Source organism: Schistocerca gregaria, chromosome 7 (genome assembly GCF_023897955.1).
Source record: "Schistocerca gregaria isolate iqSchGreg1 chromosome 7, iqSchGreg1.2, whole genome shotgun sequence".
Lineage (NCBI taxonomy): Eukaryota > Metazoa > Arthropoda > Insecta > Orthoptera > Acrididae > Schistocerca > Schistocerca gregaria.
The window spans coordinates 58,574,612-58,600,148 of record NC_064926.1 but is presented as its reverse complement, the minus strand read 5'-3'; the positions used below and the strand labels follow the sequence as shown (position 1 = coordinate 58,600,148).

Here is a 25,537-nt window from a genome sequence, read left to right as displayed (position 1 = left end):
CTCTCTCGCTCGCTCGCTCGCTCGCTCGCTCTCTCGCTCTCTCTCTCTCTGACTTTTGACAGAGTAGTTACTCCATCAAAGATCAAAGTAGCTTATAAAGTTATCACAGTTAGACCGTATATTCCAAACCTGATGCACTGCTACCAGTGTCATTGTTAAAACCGCACTCAAGAGTTCTGTTGATGACACCCTGCCAAATGTGTAACCTGTGGTGGGGATGCTCATAAGGTCATCCGAAGACCAGTATCAGTTGCAAAGCGATTTAGAAAAGATTGCTGTATGTGTGTCAGGTGGCAGTTGACGCTAAATAACGAAAAGTGTGAGATGATCCACATGAGTTCCAAAAGAAATCATTGGAATTCGATTACTCGATAAATAGTACAATTCTCAAGGCTGTCAATTCAACTAAGTACCTGGGTGTTAAAATTACGAACAACTTCAGTTGGAAGGACCACATAGATAATATTGTCGGGAAGGCGAGCCAAAGGTTGCGTTTCATTGACAGGACATTTAGAAGATGCAACAAGTCCACTAAAGAGACAGCTTGCACTACACTCATTCGTCCTCTGTTAGAATATTGCTGCGCGGTGTGGGATCCTTACCAGGTGGGATTGACGGAGGACATCGAAAGGGTGCAAAAAAGGGCAGCTCGTTTTGTATTATCACGTTATAGGGGAGAGAGTGTGGCAGATATGATACACGAGTTGGGATGGAAGTCATTACAGCATAGACGTTTTTCGGCGCGGCGAGACCTTTTTACGAAATTTCAGTCACCAACTTTCTCTTCCGAATGCGAAAATATTTTGTTGAGCCCAACCTACATAGGTAGGAATGATCATCAAAATAAAATAAGAGAAATCAGAGCTCGAACAGAAAGGTTTAGGTGTTCGTTTTTCCCGCTCGCTGTTCGGGAGTGGAATAGTAGAGAGATAGTATGATTGTGGTTCGATGAACCCTCTGCCAAGCACTTAAATGTGAATTGCAGAGTAGTCATGTAGATGTAGAAGGGCAATTTTCATGTCCTTCTCCCTGTTGCATCAACTGCAATTGTGACCATGCCACCTCGTCCCGCGATTGTCCCCTGTATCTGGATGAGCGGGCTGTCCAGGTGATCTGGGTAAAGAAAAAAGTGCCCAATGTCTTGGTAGTGTCCCCGTCTCCTGCTCCAGCTGTGCAACATGCCACCAAACTCTTGCTTCATGGGGCAAAGTCACCAACTACACATACGGCAGGCCGGAAAAGACAGAAGGAATACTCCCATGAATACTTCCTACATCCTTCCAGCCAACCAACACTTTAGTCTTTCTCTAATAACCTAAAAGGCTCAAAGAAGTCAAATAAAGGCAAATGGTCTTCTCCTTTGTCAACTTGAAGATCCTCTTCGGCAGTTTCACCACGTCATACCCTTGCCTGACCAATCTCTGTGTCACTGGTGTGCACCGCCAACCATATTTCTGCCCTGTACTCCACAGGCTGACAGCAGAAAAATGTCAACACTTCTGCAGACCTCTTATAGCAGGATCCTCCTGTCTCTGTGCCTTGTAGCAGCAATTCTTCAAAAGCTGGCACTCGGCAGCTGCCAAGATGACACCCCTTCATTTTTTCCTCGTCGTGACTTTCGTCCAATGGAACGTTCGTGACCAGGGATACAACAAAGAGGATTTATGGGTGCTCTTAGAATCGCTGCATCCACTTGTTCTCTGCCTCCAGGAAACAAAATTGCATGCTCATGACCATTTTGAGTTCTTGCATTTCTTCCCAGACCATTTTGACCTTCCTCCCGAGGTCAGCATTCGATCGCATGGGGGAGTCATGCTACTCATACAGGATGACATTCGTAGTTAACCCACTTCCCTCACTACCCACCATCAAGCTGTTGCAGTTCACCTTTTCTTTCCTGACTTGACCTTTTTCCTTGTACCATTTAATCACTCCGTCATAAGATGTCACCAGGTCAGACTAACTCCAGCTTATTGGGCAGCTACCTCAGTCCTTTCTGTTGCTTGGTGACTTTAGTACACACCATCCCTTTTGGGGTTCTCCCAGAACCTGTTTGAGAGGTGCCCTTTTGGCTAACCTTCATAATCAACTTAACCTCTTCTGCCTTAACACAGGAGCACCCATGTTCCTTTCAGACACCACACACACTTACTACCTTTTGGACCTATCCTTCTGCACTGCCCAGCTTGTCCATGGTCTCAAGTGGTCCATTCTCTCTGGTACATACTCAAGTAGCTATTTCCCGTGTACTGTCAGTTTGCTGACTCCTGCCCCACCTCTGTGCATACCCAAATGGCAGCTTGCTAAGGCTGTGACTGGAGGCTTTACTCCTCCCTGATGACTTTCAATGAACAACATTTCCCCAGTTGTGATGACCAGATAGAATATGTTACAAACCTTATCCCTACCGCTGCAGAACATTCCATTCCTTGCACTTCCACTTTTCCTTTCCGTGTCATGGTTCCTTTGTGAACTGAGGCTTGCTGTGATGCAATTTGTGCCTGGAAACGGCTCTCCGCGTTCTAACAAACATTCTATGATGGCAAACTGCATTCATTATAAACTGATACATACACAGTGTCATCATGTTCTTCAGGATAGCGAAAAAGCTAGTTGGATTTCATTCACTAGTTCTTCTAACATTTCCATTCCCTTATCTGTCGTGTAGGACAACCTCCAGCGGCTCTCTGGGACCAAGATCCATTTCCCAATTTCTGGTCTGACAGTAGCAGACAGTCATCATCAACCCTATTGTTATCTCCAACACATTGGACCGCAATGTTGTGGGATTTCAATTTGCTCCAACTATCACCCTGCCTTCCTCCATCAGAAATGAGCAGAGATGGCTTGGGCAATACCCTCCTCTTCTCAGAATTGTGAGTGTTACAATGCCACCTTTATTATGAGGGAGCTAGATCATGCTCTCACTTCATCTCAATCCTCCGCCCCAAGGACACTGTTCACATTCAGGTTTTCCAGCACCTTTCTCTTGTGGACAAGCACTTTCTGCTTAATACGTACAACTGTATCCGATCAGAGGGCACGTTTCCCAGACACTGGCGTGAAACCATTATCATACCCATATATAAACCTGGTAATGGCAAACTCCTTCCTTGTAGCTACCATCCCATTTCTCTCACCCGCCTTGTTTGCAAGGTAAAGGAATATATGAATCATGCTTGGTTGTGTGGTGGCTTGAGTCTCGCAATTTACTAACCACTGTACATTGTGGATTTCAAGTGCACCATTCTGCAGTTGATCTCTTGTCACTTTGTCTACCCATGTTGTGAATGGTTTTCTGCAGCAATCCCAGACTGTGACTTCAAAATTCATGCGACTCATGCTCGATAGAAAACTTTCTAGGCCCTTATCTGGCAGCCAGCTGTATGCAGTCCCTTAACGTTCTACATGTCCTCAATGGTACTTCCTGGGGTGCAGATCAAACCACCCACATCTGTTTTAATTGTTTCCTCGTCCATTTGAAACTAGACTATGGGTACTTCGTTTATGCATCTGCATGTCCATCCCTCTTACATTATCTCAGTACTACGCACTGTCGTGGCATCTGTTTGGCCACTGGTGCCTTTTACACTAGCCTGGATGAGTGTCTGTATGCAGAAGTTGCTGAACTACTACTGTTCTACCTCTGTGATTTTCTCCTAGCAGATATGCATGCCATTTGTCTGCCATGCAAGACCACTCATCCTATGCTGCCTCCTTCAATAACTACCTTGATCGCCAGTATGGGGCGTGTCCCTTGTCACAGTTACATGTGGAGTTCACTTTTGGCTCTTGCTGCAGCAGCTTAACTTCGTGTTACCTGCAACTTTTGTGGTGGGTGTGAACCCTTCACCACCTCAGTCTCGTGTGGCGACCCGTGTCCACCTTGGCCTTCATTCGCTTCCTAAGGACACTACTCCAGCTCACCCTATCGCCTTCAGTTTTGCGGCCTCTGCACAGAACTTTCTAACTGTACCTTTGTGTACACTGATGGTTCTCTTACTGATCATGATGTCGGGTGTGCCTTCGTCATTGGCCCTGACGTTTTTTTGTATCGGCTTCCGGAGCACTGCTCAGTATTTACAGCAGAGCTGTTTGTCCTGTATGAGACCACAGAGTACATTTGGCGACACAGGCTTTTCAATTGTCTCATCTGCTCATTCTCACACAGTGCCCTTTAAAGCCTCTGTGTGCTGCACACCATCCATCCCTTAATGCAATGGGTGTAGGAAATCTGTCACTTACCCACTCTTGATGGAGCCACTGTGATTTTTATGTCAGTTCTTGGTCATATCGGTTTGACAGGAAACAAGGCTGCTGACACTGCTGCCAAGACTGCAGTCCTTGTACCTCAGCCAGCTAGTTCTTACATTCCTTCCGATTATCTCTGTGTTGCCGTCAGTCGGCTTTGTGTCGCTTTGGAATCTTATTTGATCCTCCTTTCATGGGAACAAGCTCCGTGTTATTAAGTCTCTCCCAGCAGCTTGAACAGCCTCCTCTTGGCCCTTTCCCCACGAGGAGATCGTTTTAACTAGGTTGTGTATTGGGTACTGTATTTTTAGCCACTGCCGTTTAAGTGGTTCTCCCCCACCACTTTGTGCACATTGCACCCAACTTTTGACTGTTCGCCGTTTTGTAATGGAATGCCCTTTTTTTAACCACTTATGCTCCCGGTTGGTGTTTGCCATCTGAGTTATCGGCCATCTTAGTGAACAACAAGTGGGCTGTCAACTGTATTTTACTTTTTATGCATTGTAGCGATATGGTAAAGGCCATTAGATTTTTAGTTCTGGGCTTCTGTTTCTCTATGGCGTGTTTTATAGACCTTTCACCACATCCCTGTTTTTCTGTCAATTGCACTTGACGTGTAGTCGTTTTTAACTCGTCTATCTATCTTCATGTTCTACAGTATTGACATGGTTTGTTTTTATGCCCTAATAAAAGAGAGAGAGAGAGAGAGAGAGAGAGAGAGAGAGAGAGAGAGATTGATTTTAAGTAGTCAGTCATAATGTTTTGACTCATCAGTGTAATCTTGGTTGCTTTGCAGGTATTTGTTAGACATTAAATGTCTGCACCATAGTACTATACAGGCTGCTAGAGGAACAATAACACAACTGTGCAGACCATTAATAAAGTGGAATGTTGTTGTTGTCTTCAGTCCTGAGACTGGTTTGATGCAGCTCTCCATGCTACTGTATCCTGTGCAAGCTGCTTCATCTCCCAGTACCTACTGCAACCTACATCCTTCTGAATCTGCTTAGTGTCCTCATCTCTCGGTCTCCCTCTACGATTTTTACCCTCCACGCTGCCCTCCAATGCTAAATTTGTGATTCCTTGATGCCTCAAAACATGTCCTACCAACCGATCCCTTCTTCTAGTCAAGTTGTGCCACAAACTTCTCTTCTCCCCAATCCTATTCAATACCTCCTCATTAGTTATGTGATCTATCCACCTTATCTTCAGTATTCTTCTGTAGCACCACATTTCGAAAGCTTCTATTCTCTTCTTGTCCAAACTAGTTATCGTCCATGTTTCACTTCCATACATGGCTACACTCCAAACAAATACTTTCAGAAACGACTTCCTGATACATAAATCTATATTAGATGTTAACAAATTTCTCTTCTTCAGAAACGCTTTCCTTGCCATTGCCAGTCTACATTTTATATCCTCTCTACTTCGACCATCATCAGTTATTTTACTTCCTAAATAGCAAAACTCCTTTACTACTTTAAGTGTCTCATTTCCTAATCTAATTCCCTCAGCATCACCCGATTTAATTTGACTACATTCCATTATCCTCGTTTTGCTTTTGTTAATGTTCATCTTATATCCTCCTTTCAAGACACTGTCCATTCCGTTCAACTGCTCTTCCAAGTCCTTTGCCGTCTCTGACAGAATTACAATGTCATCGGCGAACCTCAAAGTTTTTACTTCGTCTCCATGAATTTTAATACCTACTCCAAATTTTTCTTTTGTTTCCTTTACTGCTTGCTCAATATACAGATTGAATAACATCGGGGAGAGGCTACAACCCTGTCTCACTCCTTTCCCAACCACTGCTTCCCTTTCATGCCCCTCGACTCTTATAACTGCCATCTGGTTTCTGTACAAATTATAAATAGCCTTTCGCTCCCTGTATTTTACCCCTGCCACCTTTAGAATTTGAAAAAGAGTATTCCAGTCAACATTGTCAAAAGCTTTCTCTAAGTCTACAAATGCTAGAAATGTAGGTTTGCCTTTTCTTAATCTTTCTTCCAAGATAAGTCGTAAGGTCAGTATTGCCTCACGTGTTCCAACATTTCTACGGAATCCAAACTGATCCTCCCCGAGGTCTGCATCTACCAGTTTTTCCATTCGTCTGTAAAGAATTCGCGTTAGTATTTAGCAGCCGTGGCTTATTAAACTGATAGTTCGGTAATTTTCACATCTGTCAGCACCTGCTTTCTTTGGGATTGGAATTATTATATTCTTCTTGAAGTCTGAGGGTATTTCGCCTGTCTCATACATCTTGCTCACCAGCTGGTAGAGTTTTGTCATGACTGGCTCTCCCAAGGCCGTCAGTAGTTCTAATGGAATGTAGTCTACTCCGGGGGCCTTGTTTCGACTCAGGTCTTTCAGTGCTCTGTCAAACTCTTCACGGAGTATCGTATCTCCCATTTCGTCTTCATCTACATCCTCTTCTATTTCCATAATATTGTCCTCAAGTACATCGCCCTTGTATCGGCCCTCTGTACACTCCTTCCACCTTTCTGTTTTCCCTTCTTTGCTTAGAACTGGGTTTACATCTGAGCTTTTGATATTCATAAAAGTGGTTCACTTTTCTCCAAAGGTCTCTTTAATTTTCCTGTAGGCAGTGTCTGTCTTACCCTTAGTAAGGTAAGCCTCTACATCCTTACATTTGTCCTCTAGCCATCCCTGCTTAGCCATTTTGCACTTCCTGTCGATGTCATTTTTGAGACATTTGTATTCCTTTCTGCCTGCTTCATTTACTGCATTTTTATATTTTCTCCTTTCATCAATTAAATTCAATATTTCTTCTGTTACCCAAGGATTTCTAGCAGCCCTCGTCTTTGTACCTACTTTATCCTCTGCTGCCTTCACTACTACATCCCTCAGAGCTACCCATTCTTCTTCTACTGTATTTCTTTCCCCTATTCCTGCCAATTGTTCCCTTATGCTCTCTCTGAAACTCTGTACAACCCCTGGTTCTTTCAGTTTATCCAGGTCCCATCTCCTTAATTTCCCACATTTTTGCAGTTTCTTCAGTTTTAATCTACAGGTCATAACCAATAGATTGTGGTCAGAGTCCACATCTGCCCCTGGAAATGTCTTACAACTTAAAACCTGGTTCCTAAATCTCTGTCTTACCATTATATAATCTATCTGATACCTTTTAGTATCTCCAGGGTTCTTCCACGTATACAACCTTCTTTCATGATTCTTAAACCAAGTGTTAGCTATGATTAAGTTGTGCTCTGTGCAAAATTCTACTAGGCGGCTTCCTCTTTCATTTCTTAGCCCCAATCCATATTCACCTACTATGTTTCCTTCTCTCCCTTTTCCTACACTCAAATTCCAGTCACCCATTACTATTAAATTTTCGTCTCCCTTCACTATCTGAATAATTTCTTTTACTTCATCGTACATTTCTTCAATTTCTTCATCATCTGCAGAGCTAGTTGGCATATAAACTTGTACTACTGTAGTAGGTGTGGGCTTCGTATCTATCTTGGCCACAATAATGCGTTCACTATGCTGTTTGTAGTAGCTTACCCGCATTCCTATTTTCCTATTCATTATTAAACCTACTCCTGCATTACCCCTATTTGATTTTGTGTTTATAACCCTGTAGTCACCTGACCATAAGTCTTGTTCCTCCTGCCACCGAACTTCACTAATTCCCACTATATCTAACTTTAACCTATCCATTTCCCTTTTTAAATTTTCTAACCTACCTGCCCAATTAAGGGATCTGACATTCCACGCTCCGATCCGTAGAACGCCAGTTTTCTTTCTCCTGATAACGACATCCTCCTGAGTAGTCCCCGCCCGGAGATCCGAATGGGGGACTATTTTACCTCCGGAATATTTTACCCAAGAGGATGCCATCATCATTTAATCATACAGTAAAGCTGCATGTCCTCGGGAAAAATTACGGCTGTAGTTTCCCCTTGCTTTCAGCCGTTCGCAGTACCAGCACAGCAAGGCCATTTTGGTTAATGTTGCAAGGCCAGATCAGTCAATCATCCAGACTGTTGCCCCTGCAACTACTGAAAAGGCTGCTGCCCCTCTTCAGGAACCACACGTTTGTCTGGCCTCTCAACAGATACCCCTCCGTTGTGGTTGCACCTACGGTACGGCCATCTGTATCGCTGAGGCACGCAAGCCTCCCCACCAACGGCAAGGTCCATGGTTCATGGGGGGAATATCGTGCAGTTATTTTTCAGCAGCAGCAGAAATGTTGCAGGTGTTTTGGGCTAGTCCAGATGACTTCAGACAATTCTCCACTTTATCAATGGTCTGTCCCATTTTGTCTTTGCTCTTCTAGTGTCATGCTGTAATGCTGTGGGACACACATTTCATTGTATAAGATGTCTGCAGATGTGTACCTGCAAAGAAACAAAAAAATTAAACACATAACTTTATTTTTTTGAGGTGACAGTCATAAATCTGGGTACCCATTGTAAAGATGCACTCTGACAAAATACACAGGAATATATATCAGAAACAATGGAACCTGTTGGTGTACACTATTACAATAAGGATAGACTGATTATATATAGAGGAGACATTGAGTTGCAGACAGGCACAACAAAAAGACTGCTATACATTTAAGCTTTTGAACAAAGGATCTTCTTCTAAAATAGAATGCCCATGCGCATGCGCCCCCCCCCCCCCCCCCACACACACACACAAAAAAAAACATACGTTACCACCCACAGTGGCTGTGTGTGTGTGTGTGTGTGTGTGTGTGTGTGTGTGTGTGTGTGTGTGTGTTTTCATTAACGTTTCCTGCAGCAAAAAATAATCTTATTTCTGTCAGCTATTGATCACACATGTGAACTTTAGTGTCAACTTACTCATTGATTAACTTTGTACTAGAACTGCTATGCAGAACAAAATTCTCTTCTTAGGCATATAAATATCTTTGTCGTCTCAATCGAATCTCGAGCTTTAGAAAGCATTAAGTCATTGAGACATAAGAGTTGGTTTAAAAACCGTATGAAATATAAATATGCGTCTTGACTTCTCAGAGTCCAAGACATAAAGAAATTTAAAAGTCTATAGTCTCAAGCAAATCCAATACATGAATGTGCATAGCAATCTATCTTCATCTGTTTAATAGTCTTTTTTCCAATACTGCAGACACTAACACATCAAAGAATATGACATAATTATTTGTTGAGTTCTCCTCATGTCTTCTGTGACGCTAGTGGCAAACACTTGTTGTCATCAGTCTCTCACCCCTCTTACACTGTTCTAATAACAAACTTCTGGCCTGCACATAGAAACAGGTGGGTCAGTAGAAACGTTCTCTCTCTTCCACACTTGTACATAAAATATCAGGTATTCGAGACAGTTGAAGGTTGAATGTGTCTAGAATGTACGTCAAAATTCTTGAGGCACTACATATCCCTCTCCTTAGCTCTAACACGCAATATTTTATACGTATTCATTATGTACAATAATATTACACAAGACAATTGTTTATCTTTTGACAGTGCATATTTAACTACTATTACAAAATATGAACCTTTCAATCCATGTTGGAGTTGGCTCTTTTAAATCTTAAAAAACCTGTGTACCAAATCTTTGTTTTCTGTTCCTCTTACAATCATAAATTCCAGGTGCACAAAACTTATGAATTCTCCACTGCTTTTCTCTTACTTCGTGTACTACTTTTCTTAAGTATGTACTTATTCATTACTTATGTAATCTTAAGGAACTCTGGGTAGAATAAAGTGTTCCCTTCTTCTGACACTTGTAAGTCTAAAATGTAAAAATGCTAGTGCTGCATAGAATTCAAACTTACCGGACTTATCTCTTTAAACATTTTACTTCTGTCACAATACTGCCCTTTTACCCTTTATGAATAGTAACTATATCTTAAGTGGGTTGATCCATGGATACCCTTTCTCCTTACGTTTTGGTAGGTACGTCCCTTTCTCATTCTTATACTCCTATGGTACTGGTCAATCCCCTTCTAGGTGCCCCTGTCAGCGCAGTATAGGTCAGCCTTTCATAGGTCTGCCTATCCGCCCTTTTTCTCGTCCAATAATGTTGAGTTTGCCTTCCATATTTTTCTTCAGTAGTCCTCCTGGTTCATTGCCCTAGCGAACATCTTAATGAATACTATTCTTAAATATTCTCTGGTAAAATTACAAATCTACTTTACACTTCTATTCCACTTCCTAATACTTTTCATCTAATACCATAGAGTCATCTTTCACTCCTCACTTTTACCACATAAACAGATATCATGCCCACACATAGTAGTTGCTATGTGTACTTTATTTACTAACTCCCAGTAGATATTGTACCTTTTCTCAAAGGACTAGCACAGCACATGTAAATATATTTTTGAGAGCAACAAAAAATAATGATGCAGAACCGTCACATATCAACAATGTAATATGTGCAGCAATTCAGATGTACATATATCTTTATTACCCAAATCCCTTGGCAGTTCTGACATCACTTTAGGTTTCTAATTCATAATTCATCTGTTTGTGTTTAAGTGTATCTTTGTGTGTGTGTGTGTGTGTGTGTGTGTGTGTGTGTGTGTGTGTGTGTGTGTCTGTCCTGATTCTTCAGCATACTTACATGAAATAAGTTGAAGGTTATTGCAAACCATGGAAAAGAAGGACTTCATCGATAGAAGTATATGCATATGGAAAGAGGGAAAGATAGACCGGTACTCAAGTGAGAATTAAGAAAGGATAATATAGAACTGGTTACTAAGATTGAAGAAGAGAAAGAAGATGCCCCAAAGACCCATCCCACCCCCATTCCCCAGGATCCCTACTTCACCGGTACTTGACTGAGAAGCCATAGGAAGTATGATGATAAATGTCTCCTACAGAATGGACATTCTCACCTTCAACTTTGAAGCTCCCGAAGAAAAATCTTAGCAACGCCTATGGAAAGGCAAATGGTGAAGAATCAGTTACACACACCGCTCGCAGACATGAGTAAGGTGGGGTGTGTGATTAGTGTTAGTCATGCTTGTACTTACACTACCATCCCTTTCAAAAGTGATAAAAAAAAGTAGTTTACGTTGTCCCTGACAAAGGGTAAAAATTATGTATCATGTTATCACAATTGTGTAAAGATTCATATAAACTTTCATTTTCTATTAATCTAATATTCCTTCATTACTCTCAAAGAATAACTTAAGCAAAATTAAGATGTAACTATACTCTGATGCTGGGATTAAATACCACCGCTGACTAGAGCAGAGCGTGAAGGTGATAAGTACTCAGAATGACTTCTTCCAAACTCTATGCTGATGGAGGGATTTAAAACCATCATTAACTAGAGCGGAGTGTGAAGTCAATTGAAATACTTGTTGTTGTTGTTGTTGTTGTTGTCTTCAGTCCTGTGACTGGTTTGATACAGCTCTCCATGCTACTCTATCCTGTGCAAGCTTCTTCATCTCCCAGTACCTACTGCAACCTACATCCTTCTGAATCTGCTTGAAATACTTATCAGACACTAATTGTTCTGGATGTAACTGCCGATATATCAGATCGGAATCCAACTGCTTCTAAGGAGCATATTATGAAAACATTAATAGAAGCTTCAGTCCTGATTTGATATAACAAAAAAAATTCATCACCTTGATTACATAGCATGGACCAGAAGCCCACGTAACACATATGAGGCCACGAATAATGGTACAATCACTTATTGCTATTACTACAAGAAGCAGTATGGTCTTGACCTTGTAGTCATATCCGGTTTCCTGATTTCTAACATTATAGGATAGCTTAAGAAGTAAAGACTAGATTACAGAATAGTTTAAGATTTGAAGGGAATTTGGTGCAGGAAAAATAGTACAGAAGAAACACCAAAAACAATTAGGGATCCAAAAATTGTCACCCTGCCCATTAACACAGAACATTAATGTACCTGGGAGACAGATGTGACTCCGCTTGGATCCTGTGGATCTGGCATTAACCTCTCTCGATTACTTGCGGAGCTACATTTCTCATTAAATTTTGTTTGAAAGTCTCCCCACAATAAAAGTCACCACTTTCCTCTGTAACACAACATTAAGTAAAGTTTTTGTGTGTTCTAATCTCTCCTGGACAAGTTTGACTTCTTTCCATAATCTATATTTGCCTTTCTTCGTATCATTAAGTTCCAAAGCTAAATCTGAAGAAACATTGTTAGAGATTACCCTCTCGGACACTTTTCTGTCTATTAACTCTTCTACTCATTCCTCCAGATTGCTTATATTTAAGGTATCTAATGTCGCTAGTTTCTTTTTAAAATCCCTGTCCATGGTATCAACTCAAGTGTTGACACCTGCAATTTGTGATTGGACAAAAGGAATTAGCTTATCTCATTTCTCAATATTATACTTCAGGGTGTGCAATCTTTGATTTACAACATCGGAGGTAACATTGCATATGGTTTGAAATGATCCAATTTTTTTTACAAGTTCTGTTTCTACATTGTTACGTTTATCTTCAATGTCAAATTCTAATGTTTTAGTTAAATCCTGAAGTTGCTCATCCTGTCTATGGTTAAATTCAGTAAATAGTTGATTAACTTAAGTATTCAAAGAACTAGTGAGCTCACTCTTTAAATCTAACTTCAGATTTTCTACCTTATTATTTAAAGTGTGTTAGTATTTTGCAGCCGCAGCTTATTAAAATGATAGTTCGGTAATTTTCACATCTGTCAACACCTGCTTTCTTTGAGATTGGAATTATTATATTCTTCTTTAAGTCTGAGGGTATTTCGCCTTTCTCATACATCTTGGTCACCAGTTGGTAGAGTTTTGTCAGGACTGGCTCTCCCAAGGCTGTCAGTAGTTCTAATGGAATGTTGTCTACTCCCGGGGCCTTGTTTCGACTCAGGTCTTTTAGTGCTCATCGCAGGTGTACTTAGTAGCATTTAAATGCAAGGAACACACCATTGTGTTCAGCCAACATATTAATTACTCAGTGTGTCAGAATGGCTGGCCAGTACTGTCTTCATGGGTGCAAATAATAGACAGGCGCACACACAAAAGCAGAAAAACTTTACCTAGGTTTTATACCCTCTATATTCCTTCAATGCAAAATACAGGTTTGAGCAAATAAAATTGGTAAGGAGAACAGAGTTCCAGAGTACAAAGAAACACAGCAGAAGAAAGGAAATACAGTAATAACCTGACTATAGCAGATATTTAAAGTGACCACCATTCATCTCTTGGCAGTTTTGGGCTCTGGTCTAGTAGTTGCTGAAGGCTGACTGCTGGAATTGTTGCAGTCTCATCCAAAATGTTCTGCTGCAGTTCTTGAGGATGAAGAGGGCAGTCTCACTCTCAAAACTATAGTGTGGTTTCTACACAAATTATAGGTAACTTTCCTCTTCCTGGAGTTTATCTGCTACTTTCAGAATTTCCATTAAACATTGTCAAACGCTTCCTATAAATTTACAAATGCTATAAATCCAGGTTTGCTTTTCTTTAACTATCCTCTAAGATGAGTCACAGGGTCAGTAGGGCCTTGCATGTTCCTACATTTCGTAACCCAAAGTAATCTTCCTGAAGGCTGACTTCTATCAGTCTTCCCATTCTTTTGCAGTTAGAGTCAAAATAGTAATAAAAAGAAACTTTTAGCACAGTTTGAATAGAAGGGATTGGCTGATAGGACATGATGAGGCATCAAGGATTATCCATTTCAGTTATAAAAAAAAGTTTGGGTGGTGAAAATTGGAGAGGGAGACAAAGACTTGACCACAGCAATCAGGTTCAAATTGATGTAGGTTACAGTATTTATGCAGAGATGAAGAGACGTGCATGGCATAATCTTACATGGAGAGCACCATCAGACTTGTCTTTAAAGTGGTCATTGGACTGAAGACCATGATAACACAACAAAAAATGGCTATTCTCAACCACTCACTTACAGATTAAATATACTGATTTGATGATTATTAGTATTTGGCCTTTCTTGCTTGGTATGTATGTGGTTCGGAGATTAGAAGCTGTGTCCTGCAGGAAAGTCCCACTCCATGTGGTTCAACAGTCCAATGCAACCAGGTTTTCCAGCCATTATCGTGCGGTGTACAGAATGTTCATGAATCAGATCATTGAGTTTAAAGTGACAAAGGCCATTTATATGTGCAGACAACTGCTTGGGTGTACTCATGTTGAAATAAAATGTCACACAATAGTTATACTGCAGACCTTCACATGTGGTTCTTTCTCCAATAGAAATTTACTGTGACAGGACTGCAATAGAATGTAGTAGTTGGATGTACTTGACAGATTTTGCATATGGGTCACTCACTAACAAGGGAACCTCCCCATCGCACACCCCTCAGATTTAGTTATAAGTTGACAAAGTGGATAGGCCTTGAAAAACTGAACACAGATCAATTGAGAAAACAGGAAGAAGTTGTGTGGAACTGTGAAAAAATAAGCAAAATATACAATCTGAGTAGTGCATGGGCAAGATATGCAACATCTAGGACACTATGAGCTCAGGAGCACCGTGGTCCTGTGGCAACATGAGCAGCTGCGGAACGAGAGGTCCTTGGTTCAAATCTTCCATCGAGTGAAAAGTTTAATTTTTTATTTTCAGTTTATGTGACAAACTCTTATGTTTTCATCACATTTTCGGGAGTGATTATCACATCCACAAGAAAACCTAAATCGGGCAAGGTAGAAGAATCTTTTTACCCATTCGCCAAGTGTACAAGTTAGTGGGTCAACAACATATTCCTGTCATTTGATGCACATGCCGTCACCAGTGTCGTATAGAATGTATCAGATGTGTTTTCCTGTGGAGGAATCGGTTGACCTATGGCCTTGCGATCAAATGTTTTCGATTCCCATTGGAGAGATACGTCCTTTCATCTACGAATCGCACGGTTTTGCGATGTGGTCACAGAACACAGACACTAAACTACAGTGAACAGAGACGTCAATGGTCGAATGGACAGATCATAACTATGCAAAAATAAAGTAAGTAAACTTTTCACTCGAGGGAAGACTTGGACCTCTTGTTCCGCAGCTGCTCACGCTACCACGGGACCACGGCGCTCCTGAGTTCATGCTATCCATGATGTTGCCTATCTTGCCCATCGACTACTCAGTTTGTATATTTTGCTTATTTTTTCACAGTTCCACACAACTTCTTCCTGGTTTCTCAATTGATCTGTGTTCAGTTTTTCAAGGCCTATCCACTGTGCCAACTTATAACTAAATCTGAGGGGGGTGCGATGGGGAGGTTCCCTTGTAAGAATGGCTCGTGTGGTGTGGGGTCAACAGTGGGATTGCATAGAAATCGGGTATGTTTTGTAGTTTTCCTGGGTGAAAGAATAAAATTTTCACAGCTAAATGCAGGATTCTGGATTGTATATCAGTCATTTAAGGAAACAGGAGGAACTAATAAATGTCCTAATAAAGGATATGATCGAATTTATGAAGGTGTTTAGTCCAGGATTGACGATGATTTTCTACATATTACATTCCTGTTGCATTTTTTTTCTTCTTCTTATAAATGCCAATTTGCGTTTTCCCCACATTTTACAGCAATATGAACTGAGCACTTGTTTTGATGCAATTTTTCGGTTTGTGTTGCCGACTGTCAGATGTTATTGTCAAAGATTGAATATTATTGCCAACTTTCGATTGTAATTATTGAAGTATCTGTAATCTGATTGTGTATGCATTTGTGGCATAATATCCACAAGTTCATCAAGGCACTGTTGGTCCAGATTGTCCCACCCCCCAATGAGTATTCAGTGTAGATCCCTCATAGTGGTTGGTGTATCACATTGTCCATAAACAGCCCTTTTCAATCTATCCTAGACATGTTCGATGGAGTTTGGCCACTCTAGTCAAGTGATGTCATTGTCCTGTGTGTGTGTGTGTGTGTGTGTGTGTGTGTGTGTGTGTGTGTGTGTGTGTGTGTCCAGCCCCCCCCCCCCCCCTCCCCATTTGTGTGAGCGGGATGATTTTTTTTCTTACTATTTCTTTTATTAAGTGTAGTAGGGAGCCTGTGCTGATGTATGTTAGTTCATTTATCACATGTTTGTTTTCAGTTATGGCTTTCTGAATGTGGAAGTTTTCTTGCATTTGTATAAGATGATTTTCATGGCAGCTTATTCTCATTATTTTGTTGCAGTCGTGTTATGGAGTCTCAGATGTATTTTCTTGAACCTGTTGTCCATGCTTGACATACCTGTATTAACATCTTCAACTTTTGTAGTCCTGTGTTCCTCAGTTGTGTTAATATTACAGGGACACACACACACACACACACACACACACACACACACACACACACACATACTTCAATAATTACATTCGAAAATTGGCAATAACATTTGATCTTTAACAATAACATCTGACACAAAGCAAAACATTGCATCAAAACAAGTGTTCAGTTCGTAGTGCTGTGAAATGTGGAAAAAAATGCAACAGGTGCATAATATGTAGAAAATAGTTCACACAGCCTGAAGTACAGTTCAAAATATTACTTCATAAAGGCAAAAACCAACCACTAGAACTGTTTATAACCTATAGGTTCAGTGACCAAAATGTTAACTAAATAGCAAACATATGTACATATGCCAGGCTACAGAAGATGCCTTGCAGAAAATAAAGGCAAAACGCGTATGGCATGAAATTGTGTTTCATTCATTTGCTGTCAGACGGTCCATAAAGTAAAAATTATCAATATACCATAGCATTTCTCTAAGCCTACTAATGCAATAAACAGGGGATTGCTTTTCACATGTCTTACCTTCCAAGATGAATCATAAGGCTAGTATTGTCTTGTGTGCATATCATAATGTTACCATGTGTAGGGCTTGATTAACCATTCATTCCACTACTTTGTACATCTACAAAGCAGAGTTTGAACTGAATTGTCTTCGCCATCAGCCAGTATTAACAATGCAGATTCCTTTGCTTGTTTGAATTGATGTAGCTCTAAAGAGGTATTGGTGAATGTGACCCTGGATATGTAGTATTGCAGATATGAAAAGTTACCAAGAAAATTATTTTTAAAAAAGTTAAATTTTTTAAAATTATTTAATTATTTTCCTTTGATTCCTTGACCAGTCCAGCACATAAAATAATTTTTAATGCTCATTTAACACACACACACACACACACACACACACACACACACACACACACACACTCTCTCTCTCTCTCTCTCTCTCTCTCTCTCTCTCTCTCTCTCTCTCTCTCTCTTAATGTACACCCAATGTAAAGTGATATTCCTTATTAATATACTTGTGTATTTGCATTATTATAGATGGTGTCCTCTGGAATACCAGGTGTAACGAAGGAGGCAGTAGAATATGTGCAACGGGCCCTTCTGCCTAACTTGTCGAATCCTGAAGCAGCTGCAACGTTTGCAAGAATGATTGAAAGTTCTTTGAAGTCTTGGTTCACGCAGTTCAATTTCTTTCTCCATAATTTAGCACAGTTGAGATTTACTGGTGATCATAATGATGGTGAACTGCTCAGCTTTATTCCCAGGACGTACACGTACGTTTGTAATATTTTATATGATCTTTGGAAGTTTTTTTATGAATGGTTTTGTTACATATTATATGGAACTTAGTGATTCTTACATACTGATCCAGCTATTGCTTCATGCATTATTTGATTTACAGTACTCTTTGTGTCTTGATTTTTAAACATTTTAATTTGGTGGACAGTAGAGGTTATTTTATTTGGATGGTTATATTACACAAAAGTAGTAAAATGACAAAGTTGTTGCGCAAGGGGTGATGGATCCCATGTTTTATTTATTTAGTAGTAGACATGATTCAGTTAATAGTCTGTAGAAAGAGCAGCTTGTTATATGATAATTCACCACATTTTAAAAAATGTATACTGCTAAGTATGTTAAAGAACGTGAATAACTGCCATGATGCTACAGAAACAGCTTTGTGGTACAAACTCGTTTAGTGCTTTGCTGCACAGTACATGTTGCCCTCATGGCTGCAGATACCAGAAATGTGCAACATGCATATATTCCGGTTGTACAGAGTTTCAGGGAGAGCATAATGGAACAACTGACACGAATGGGGGGAGAGAAATACAGTAGAAGAAGAATGGGTAGCTTTAAGGGATGAAATAGTCAAAGCAGCATAGGATCAAGTAGGTAAAAAGACGAGGGCTAGTAGAAATCCTTGGGTAACAGAAGAAATATTGAATTTAATTGATGAAAGGAGAAAATATAAAAATGCAGTAAATGAAGCAGGCAGAAAGGAATACAAATGTCTCAAAAATGAGATCGACAGGAAGTGCAAAATGGCTAAGCAGGGATGGCTAGAGGACAAATGTAAGGATGTAGAGGCTTACCTTACTAAGGGTAAGACAGACACTGCCTACAGGAAAATTAAAGAGACCTTTGGAGAAAAGTGAACCACTTTTATGAATATCAAAAGCTCAGATGTAAACCCAGTTCTAAGCAAAGAAGGGAAAACAGAAAGGTGGAAGGAGTGTACAGAGGGCCGATACAAGGGCGATGTACTTGAAGACAATATTATGGAAATGGAAGAGGATGTAGATGAAGATGAAATGGGAGATACGATACTGCGTGAAGAGTTTGACAGAGCACTGAAACACCTGAGTCGAAACAAGGCCCAGGGAGTAGAAAACATACCATCAGAACTACTACTGACACCCCCGGGAGAGTCAGTCCTGACAAAACTCTACCATCTGGTGAGCAAGATGTATGAGGCAGGTGAAATACCCTCAGACTTCGAGAAGAATATAATAATTCCAATCCCAAAGAAAACAGGTGTTAACAGATGTGAAGATTACCAAACTATCAGTTTAATAAGTCACAGCTGCAAAGTACTAATGCGAATTCTTTACAGACGAATGGAAAAACTGGTAGAAGCTGACCTCAGGGAAGATCAGTTTGGATTCTGTAGAAATATTGGAACACGTGAGGCAATACTGACCCTACAACTTACTTTAGAAGATAGATTAAGAAAAGGCAAATCTACTTTTCTAGAATTTTTTTGACTTATACAATGCTTTTGACAATGTTGACTGGAATACTCTCTTTCAAATTCTAAAGGTGGCAGGATAAAATACAAGGAGCAAAAGGCTATTTACAATTTGTACAGAAACCAGATGGCAGTTACAAGAGTCGAGGGGCAGGAAAGGGAAGCAGTGGTTGGAAAGGGAGTGTGAGAGGGTTGTAGCTTCTTCCTGATGTTATTCAATCTTCATATTGAGCAAGCAGTAAAGGAAACAAAAGAAAAGTTCAGAGTAGGTATTAAAATCCATGGAGAAGAAATAAAAACTTTGAGGTTTACCGCTGACATCGTAATTCTGTCAGAGACAGCAAAGGACTTGGAAAAGCAGTTGAACGGAATGGACAGTGTCTTGAAAGGAGGGTATAAGGTGAACATCAACAAAAGCAAAATGAGGATAATGGAATGTAGTCAAATTAAATCGGGTGGTGCTGAGGGAATTAGATTAGGAAATCAGGCACTTAAAGTAGTAAAGGAGTTTTGCTATTTGGGGAGCAAAATAACTGATGATGGTCGAAGTAGAGAGGATATAAAATGTAGACTGGCAATGGCAAGGAAAGCGTTTCTGAGGAAGAGAAATTTGTTAACATCGAGTATAGATTTAAGTGTCAGGAAGTCGTTTCTGAAAGTATTTGTATGGAGTTTAGCCATGTATGGAAGTGAAACATGGACAATAAATAGTTTGGACAAGAAGAGAATAGAAGCTTTCGAAATGTGGTGCTACAGAAGAATGCTGAAGATTAGATGGATAGATCACACAACTAATGAGGAGGTGTTGAATAGAATTGGGGAGAAGAGAAATTTGCATCAGAACTTGGAGACCAAGAGATGAATACACTAAACAGATTCAGAAGGATGTAGGTTGCAGTAGGTTCTGGGAGATGAAGAAGCTTGCACAGGATAAAGTAGCATGGAGAGCTGCATCGAACCAGTCTCAGGACCGAAGATCACAACAACATGATTCTGATTCTGGATCTACCATAAATATTTTCGGGTAATGATTTGGACAAAGGTAATTTCTAGGAGTCACAATAAGTTTCACTCAGAAAGCTAACTTACCCACAGTTAACAAGGACACGTGTTCAAGTTTTATTTCCCTCAAACCTTTATAACTGGCTTTTTATGAACATTGAGTGGACCAGAGCATTTTTTTCCAAAAATGTGATTGCGACTATCATGAGAAAAACATATTCTGAGGTACAAACTGATAATACAGGAAAACTTCATCAAAGTCATTAATTTTGAAACTGAACCATAAACTGTTTTGTGACACAATTCACTTACTATCTGTCCAATAGAGTACTGTTCATTCACTTTATTGCATTCCAATTAGTCTTTGATATTAATTTATTATTAAATTTTAAAATGATTTTGGTTAATTAAAAATTACACTCACAACAAAAGCACATAAAATATTCTCCACTCTTAGTGAAGTATATACATCTGCTCCGAAAGAGTTTTCTGAGCAGACTGACTAAAACAGTGCAACACCCGGCAAATGTAGTGGGGGTACACAGTTCATGTACAGACTGGTCACTGACGGCTGGGTTCTGGTGCACACTTGTTACTCTGTCCACTGAGCTCGTGTACACATCTGTCTTGAGGACTAAATTCATGCACAAAACTTCTCAACAATAGAGAAATTTCATGTGTTTATTTTTTTACTTATATCATTTAAAACTTGTAATAATGTGCTATGTAATTGAGAATAAACCAAGATGTAAATGAGCAATTTTTTAAACATATAATTAAGCAGAAGTTCCTACTGTTTAATATTTTATTATTGAAATAAATAATACTAACTAAATATGGGGTGGTAGTGTTAACTAAATATAGGTCACGGCTAAATTGTATTACATTCAAACACTAAACAATTTAAATAGGCAACAACCTTAAGATAAGCTGTTGCATAATGTGAATTACTTCCTTGTTTTCAAAAACTCATATCTTTGTTCACAGTCAAATATCAATGTAAAAATTTGTGCAGTACTTTGCTGTCATATAGGTGTACAAAATGTGCAAAAATCAAATTTTTATATTCAGTCGCACCGTAGATAACTATTCCCAAATTTTACAAAAAATTAAGGTTTTTCAAACTTCAGAAATTTATAAGAAATTATGGAAACAGTTGTCATTGTTCTTACTGCGTATAAAGCTAGTAGTTTATGATATCTAACTAGAGAAAAAAATGCTCTCTGATAAATCACTCCTTGGTTGTTATTTTTGGGTGAAAAAGTGGATTTTTTAAATTTTCAAAGGCAATCATTGGAGGTCATTTTGACTGGTTATTTTTTGATTTAGGGTATTTTATGTAATAAACAATGTTGTAGAGGAGACTTTTCTAAAAACAATCATGTCACTTGTAATGTTGTAACTTAAACCAGTGCAGAGAGATTTAAATTAATGCTAATATCTCCAACATGAAAAACCACCATGCCCTTACAAAGAAACATGGCTGCCATTTAGTAAGGGTGCAAGGTAAATTATTTTTTAAAAAAACTGTTTTGAACTTCTCAATTACAGGGTAATCAGATATAAAAAAAATCAAAATATTAAAAGATGATCAAACAACCCTCATTGGATCATTTTATGGGTATTAACTCTAATGCTCTTCTTCACAGCAATCTTACTCAGAATTGCTTTCATACAGTGAAGCTGAAAATTTCATTTCTGTACTAATCCAAGTCATTTGAGAAACTTGTTTGCCTACTTGATTATTCCTTATTGATTTACTTGCCTTATTAATCCTCTTACTCCTACCTGTTTCAATCTATAAATGAAAAAAGTAAAAACACTGCAGAATGCAATTGGCAGTCTAACACAAGTTTCCTGCTTCCTAGGCTGATTGGTTGCTACAGCAGCTGCACATTCATTAAACAGTGCATAACTTAGGGGTACATAAGTGGTAATCAAAATCATTTCTTTCCTCAATTTGTATGAAAATACACATCTGTGGACCTCTTATATGTCGATAAAAAATGTACAGTCATCAATTATCTATCAATTCTGAGGCAGTTGTGTATCATGAACTTTAGGAATTGTTTTCTCAAACACAGGGAGGAGGGTTTGAGCCAAAATATCTCAGTCTTTCTCATTTCAGATAGTTTACAAGTGACTTACCAAATATGGGCCTAATTGGTTGGTTGTGTCTGAGGCCTTCCCATTGTAAGGTTACTTCTGACCTCTTTTTTCCTCTCCTTTTAAGTTCCCGGTTTTGTGCTCATGTTATCACTGAAAAAAGATCATTATTCATCAGAATGATCGCAGTATTGATATGTTATGGCTTGGAACTTTAGTAAAACTGGAGGTCACAAGCATAGAAACGATATTTATGGATGGACAGAACCAAGTCAATATCACTGACATACAACGGAACAAACGTGGGTCTGGGACTGACCCCTATGACACTCTTGAGAGAACATGCTTTCAGGATGACTTTTCAACCCACAACAACATATTGCTGTTTGTTTTTAAATAGCCTTCAAACCAATCCAAAACACTATCTGAAGAATTTAGTTGTCACATTTTTCTCAGTAATACCTGGTGGTTACAATTCAATTGCAGCTAGTCATGGAGGTCCAGTGTTGGCTGTAATTATCATGCAGCAGCAAAATTTGGTAAATATGCTGCTGCATTAATGCAGAAACTGATTTAAGCTGGAAAACAATTAGTTCCAATTTTAGTCATCAAATGAAAATCTGGTGCTGTACGGCATCTCTTCATTGTCTCTGATGCTCATATTGAACAAATTGTGTAAGCGATAGTTAATAACAAAATCAGCAGTATGCCCTTCTCATTGTTTTGAAACCCACACTTGATTTCTGTGAGTTGCTGCACTTTTATTAAACAAGCCAGTATGTCAAAGTTGAAAATAACAAAAGCTTTACTGAAGTAAAAAGACTGGACCTTGTGTCTTCACAGTTGTAGATATGAAAGTGATAAGAATTCATTACGAAAGGACATGCAACTTATTATGCAGTGGAATATTCTATGAGTAAAAATAAAGAGGTAAGCAGTAACTGTGTTCCTTTTTCAGAATGTGTTTTCTTTCTCAAAATTGTTAGTTAATAGTTTTCAACTGTGTTGGAAGAACTTGCCTACAGTCACTTGGAGTGTTCAGGCAGCTTTCAGAAACTGAAACCAGGGTTGCTAGACAGATATTTGAAACTAACCATCTCCCTTTGTTTGAAATAGTGGCTAAAAGAGATGCTGAACAGTTTAAGAGGAGCAGCAGTAGTTTTTTCTGTGTAACAGTTCTTCTCACAATGTACATACACGTAAATATAAAGTAATCTGTAATTAATTTTTTATAATTATCAGTGTAAGTAGATAGCACTAATGATTCATTGTTGGTATGCTTTACAGAAGTAGTTTACAGTGGCTGTTTCCATATTCTAATGTAAGAGATCTCTTCAAAAAAATTCTGGAACTTTGTCCACAAAATTTTTCTGCTCTTACCTTTTACCTATTGTACCTGGTGTCCTTCGAAATACTCTCCTCTACAGTTGATACACCACTCCCAATGCCGTTTCCACTTCCGGAAGCAATCTTGGTGCGTCCCTTGTTGGATTTTTCTTGTATTTCCTCTGTCATTACAAATCTTCTTCCTTTCAATGGGGTTTTCAACTTTGGAAATAAAAGAAGCCTGCAGGGGCCAGGTCTGGACAGCACAGTGATTTAATTTTTTGTGCAGTAGTCACACGACAACAGGGATGAATATGTGGGTGCATTATCGTCAAACAAGAACCATGAATTGTGTTGCCACATTTCAGGCCATTACCCTCTCACATTTTCTCTAAGGTGTCGCAGTACATCTCGATAATACCAGCGATTAACAGTTTGTCCCCGTGGCATGAATTCGTGATGAACTCATCTTTCAAAGTCAAGAACATAGACATCGAATGGTGACCTGAATGAGGGTTATCTTTAACTTGTCTGGCCATTTTTAAACTGTGTGAGCCATTCATAACACTGAGTATGTCTTCAGCACTCATCACTGAAGGCTTCCTATGTCATTTGGTACGTCTCTGTAAAGGTTTTCTTGAGTTTCATGCAAAATTTAATGCAGACACATTGTTCCTCTAACTCTATCATTTCGCAGACTGTGACACACATCGTTCTACCCAATACAGCACTAAACAACAGTGAAACCTCTGGCAGTTCCACATTTAACACAGACATGTGTAGAGGTGCTAACTGCATTTTGCTCCAACAAAGCATTGGCACAAAATTGCAAGTGTTCTGGAATTTTTTGAACAGACTTCTTATAACTTGACTTGTTTAATACTGTCTCAGAAGAAGCTGAGTAGCACAGTCACTGTGGTGTAGTGGTTATGATACTAGACTGTTGCATGGAGGGTCACAAGTTCAAAACTCACCTGAACTGTAAAATTTGTATTTCTATATTCGGTTTGAGTACATTCTAGAAGTATCCACAAATGTCAAGAATCATTGTACTGGAATCTTCTGTAACTGTATATATATCATATGTGTTCTGGTAGGAGGCAGTTCGCTCCGCGCTTTTGTATGTGCAAGTGCTGAATAGACCTTCGTTAAGTGAAGTTAGTGTTCATCATTCATCTAATTACACCTTCCTCTACATGACATTATTTTGGTGGAGGCACCAGTTATTGGAACTTGTGATAGCGCACATTATCGACGACACAGTGGCTCCCATCAGGCCACGACTGAGCCACCGTTTATATGGCGAGAAACCCAAGTACGAGCCATATTCCGTAGATCGCAATGTATTGGAGACAGTAGAAGAAGAAGAAGAAGAAGAAGAAGAAGAAGAGGATGTTACGATGACAGCAACTGTGTGCCACCACATGAGACATCCTTCCCAGTTCTTTGGTGACGATGGCTAAGATCCAAACAATTGGCTGAAGGTATATGAGTGTATAGCCAAATTTAACAAATGGGATGACACCATGTGTTTGGCTAACATATTTTTTCTATATTTTTCTACTTGGAGAGCACTGCCAAGCAATGGTATGAGAACAATGAGAAGTTCACAAGCTGGGAAGTATTCCAGGTTGAACTGCGCAAGTACTGTGGTGACACACGATGACAGAAGTGCAAGTCTGAAGATACATTAAATTGCAGGGCACAGCGTCCAGGAGAAATTACAGCATCCTTAATTCAGGATGTCTTGGAGCTGTGTAAAACAATAAATCGTAGAATGAAGGAGGAAGATAAGGTTGCACATCACATGAAGGGTGTTGTTGAGTACATATATCAAGCCCATCTCCTGAAGGAGGTTTCAGCAGCAGAAGACTTCATAAAATGATGCCAGTATATC

The 25,537-nt window shown here is 39.5% G+C and overlaps 1 protein-coding gene across 1 annotated transcript in view; it reads left to right on the top strand.

Annotated features, from left to right (window-relative positions):
* The window catches only part of LOC126282227 (phosphatidylinositol 4-phosphate 3-kinase C2 domain-containing subunit alpha), a 249,561-nt gene that overhangs the window by 146,943 nt on the left and 77,081 nt on the right, over positions 1-25,537 (top strand). Inside the window, exon 23 of the mRNA XM_049981793.1 lies at positions 17,493-17,728. Within this exon, the coding sequence (XP_049837750.1) occupies positions 17,493-17,728 (236 nt within the window). The remainder of the gene's footprint in view (positions 1-17,492; positions 17,729-25,537) is intronic.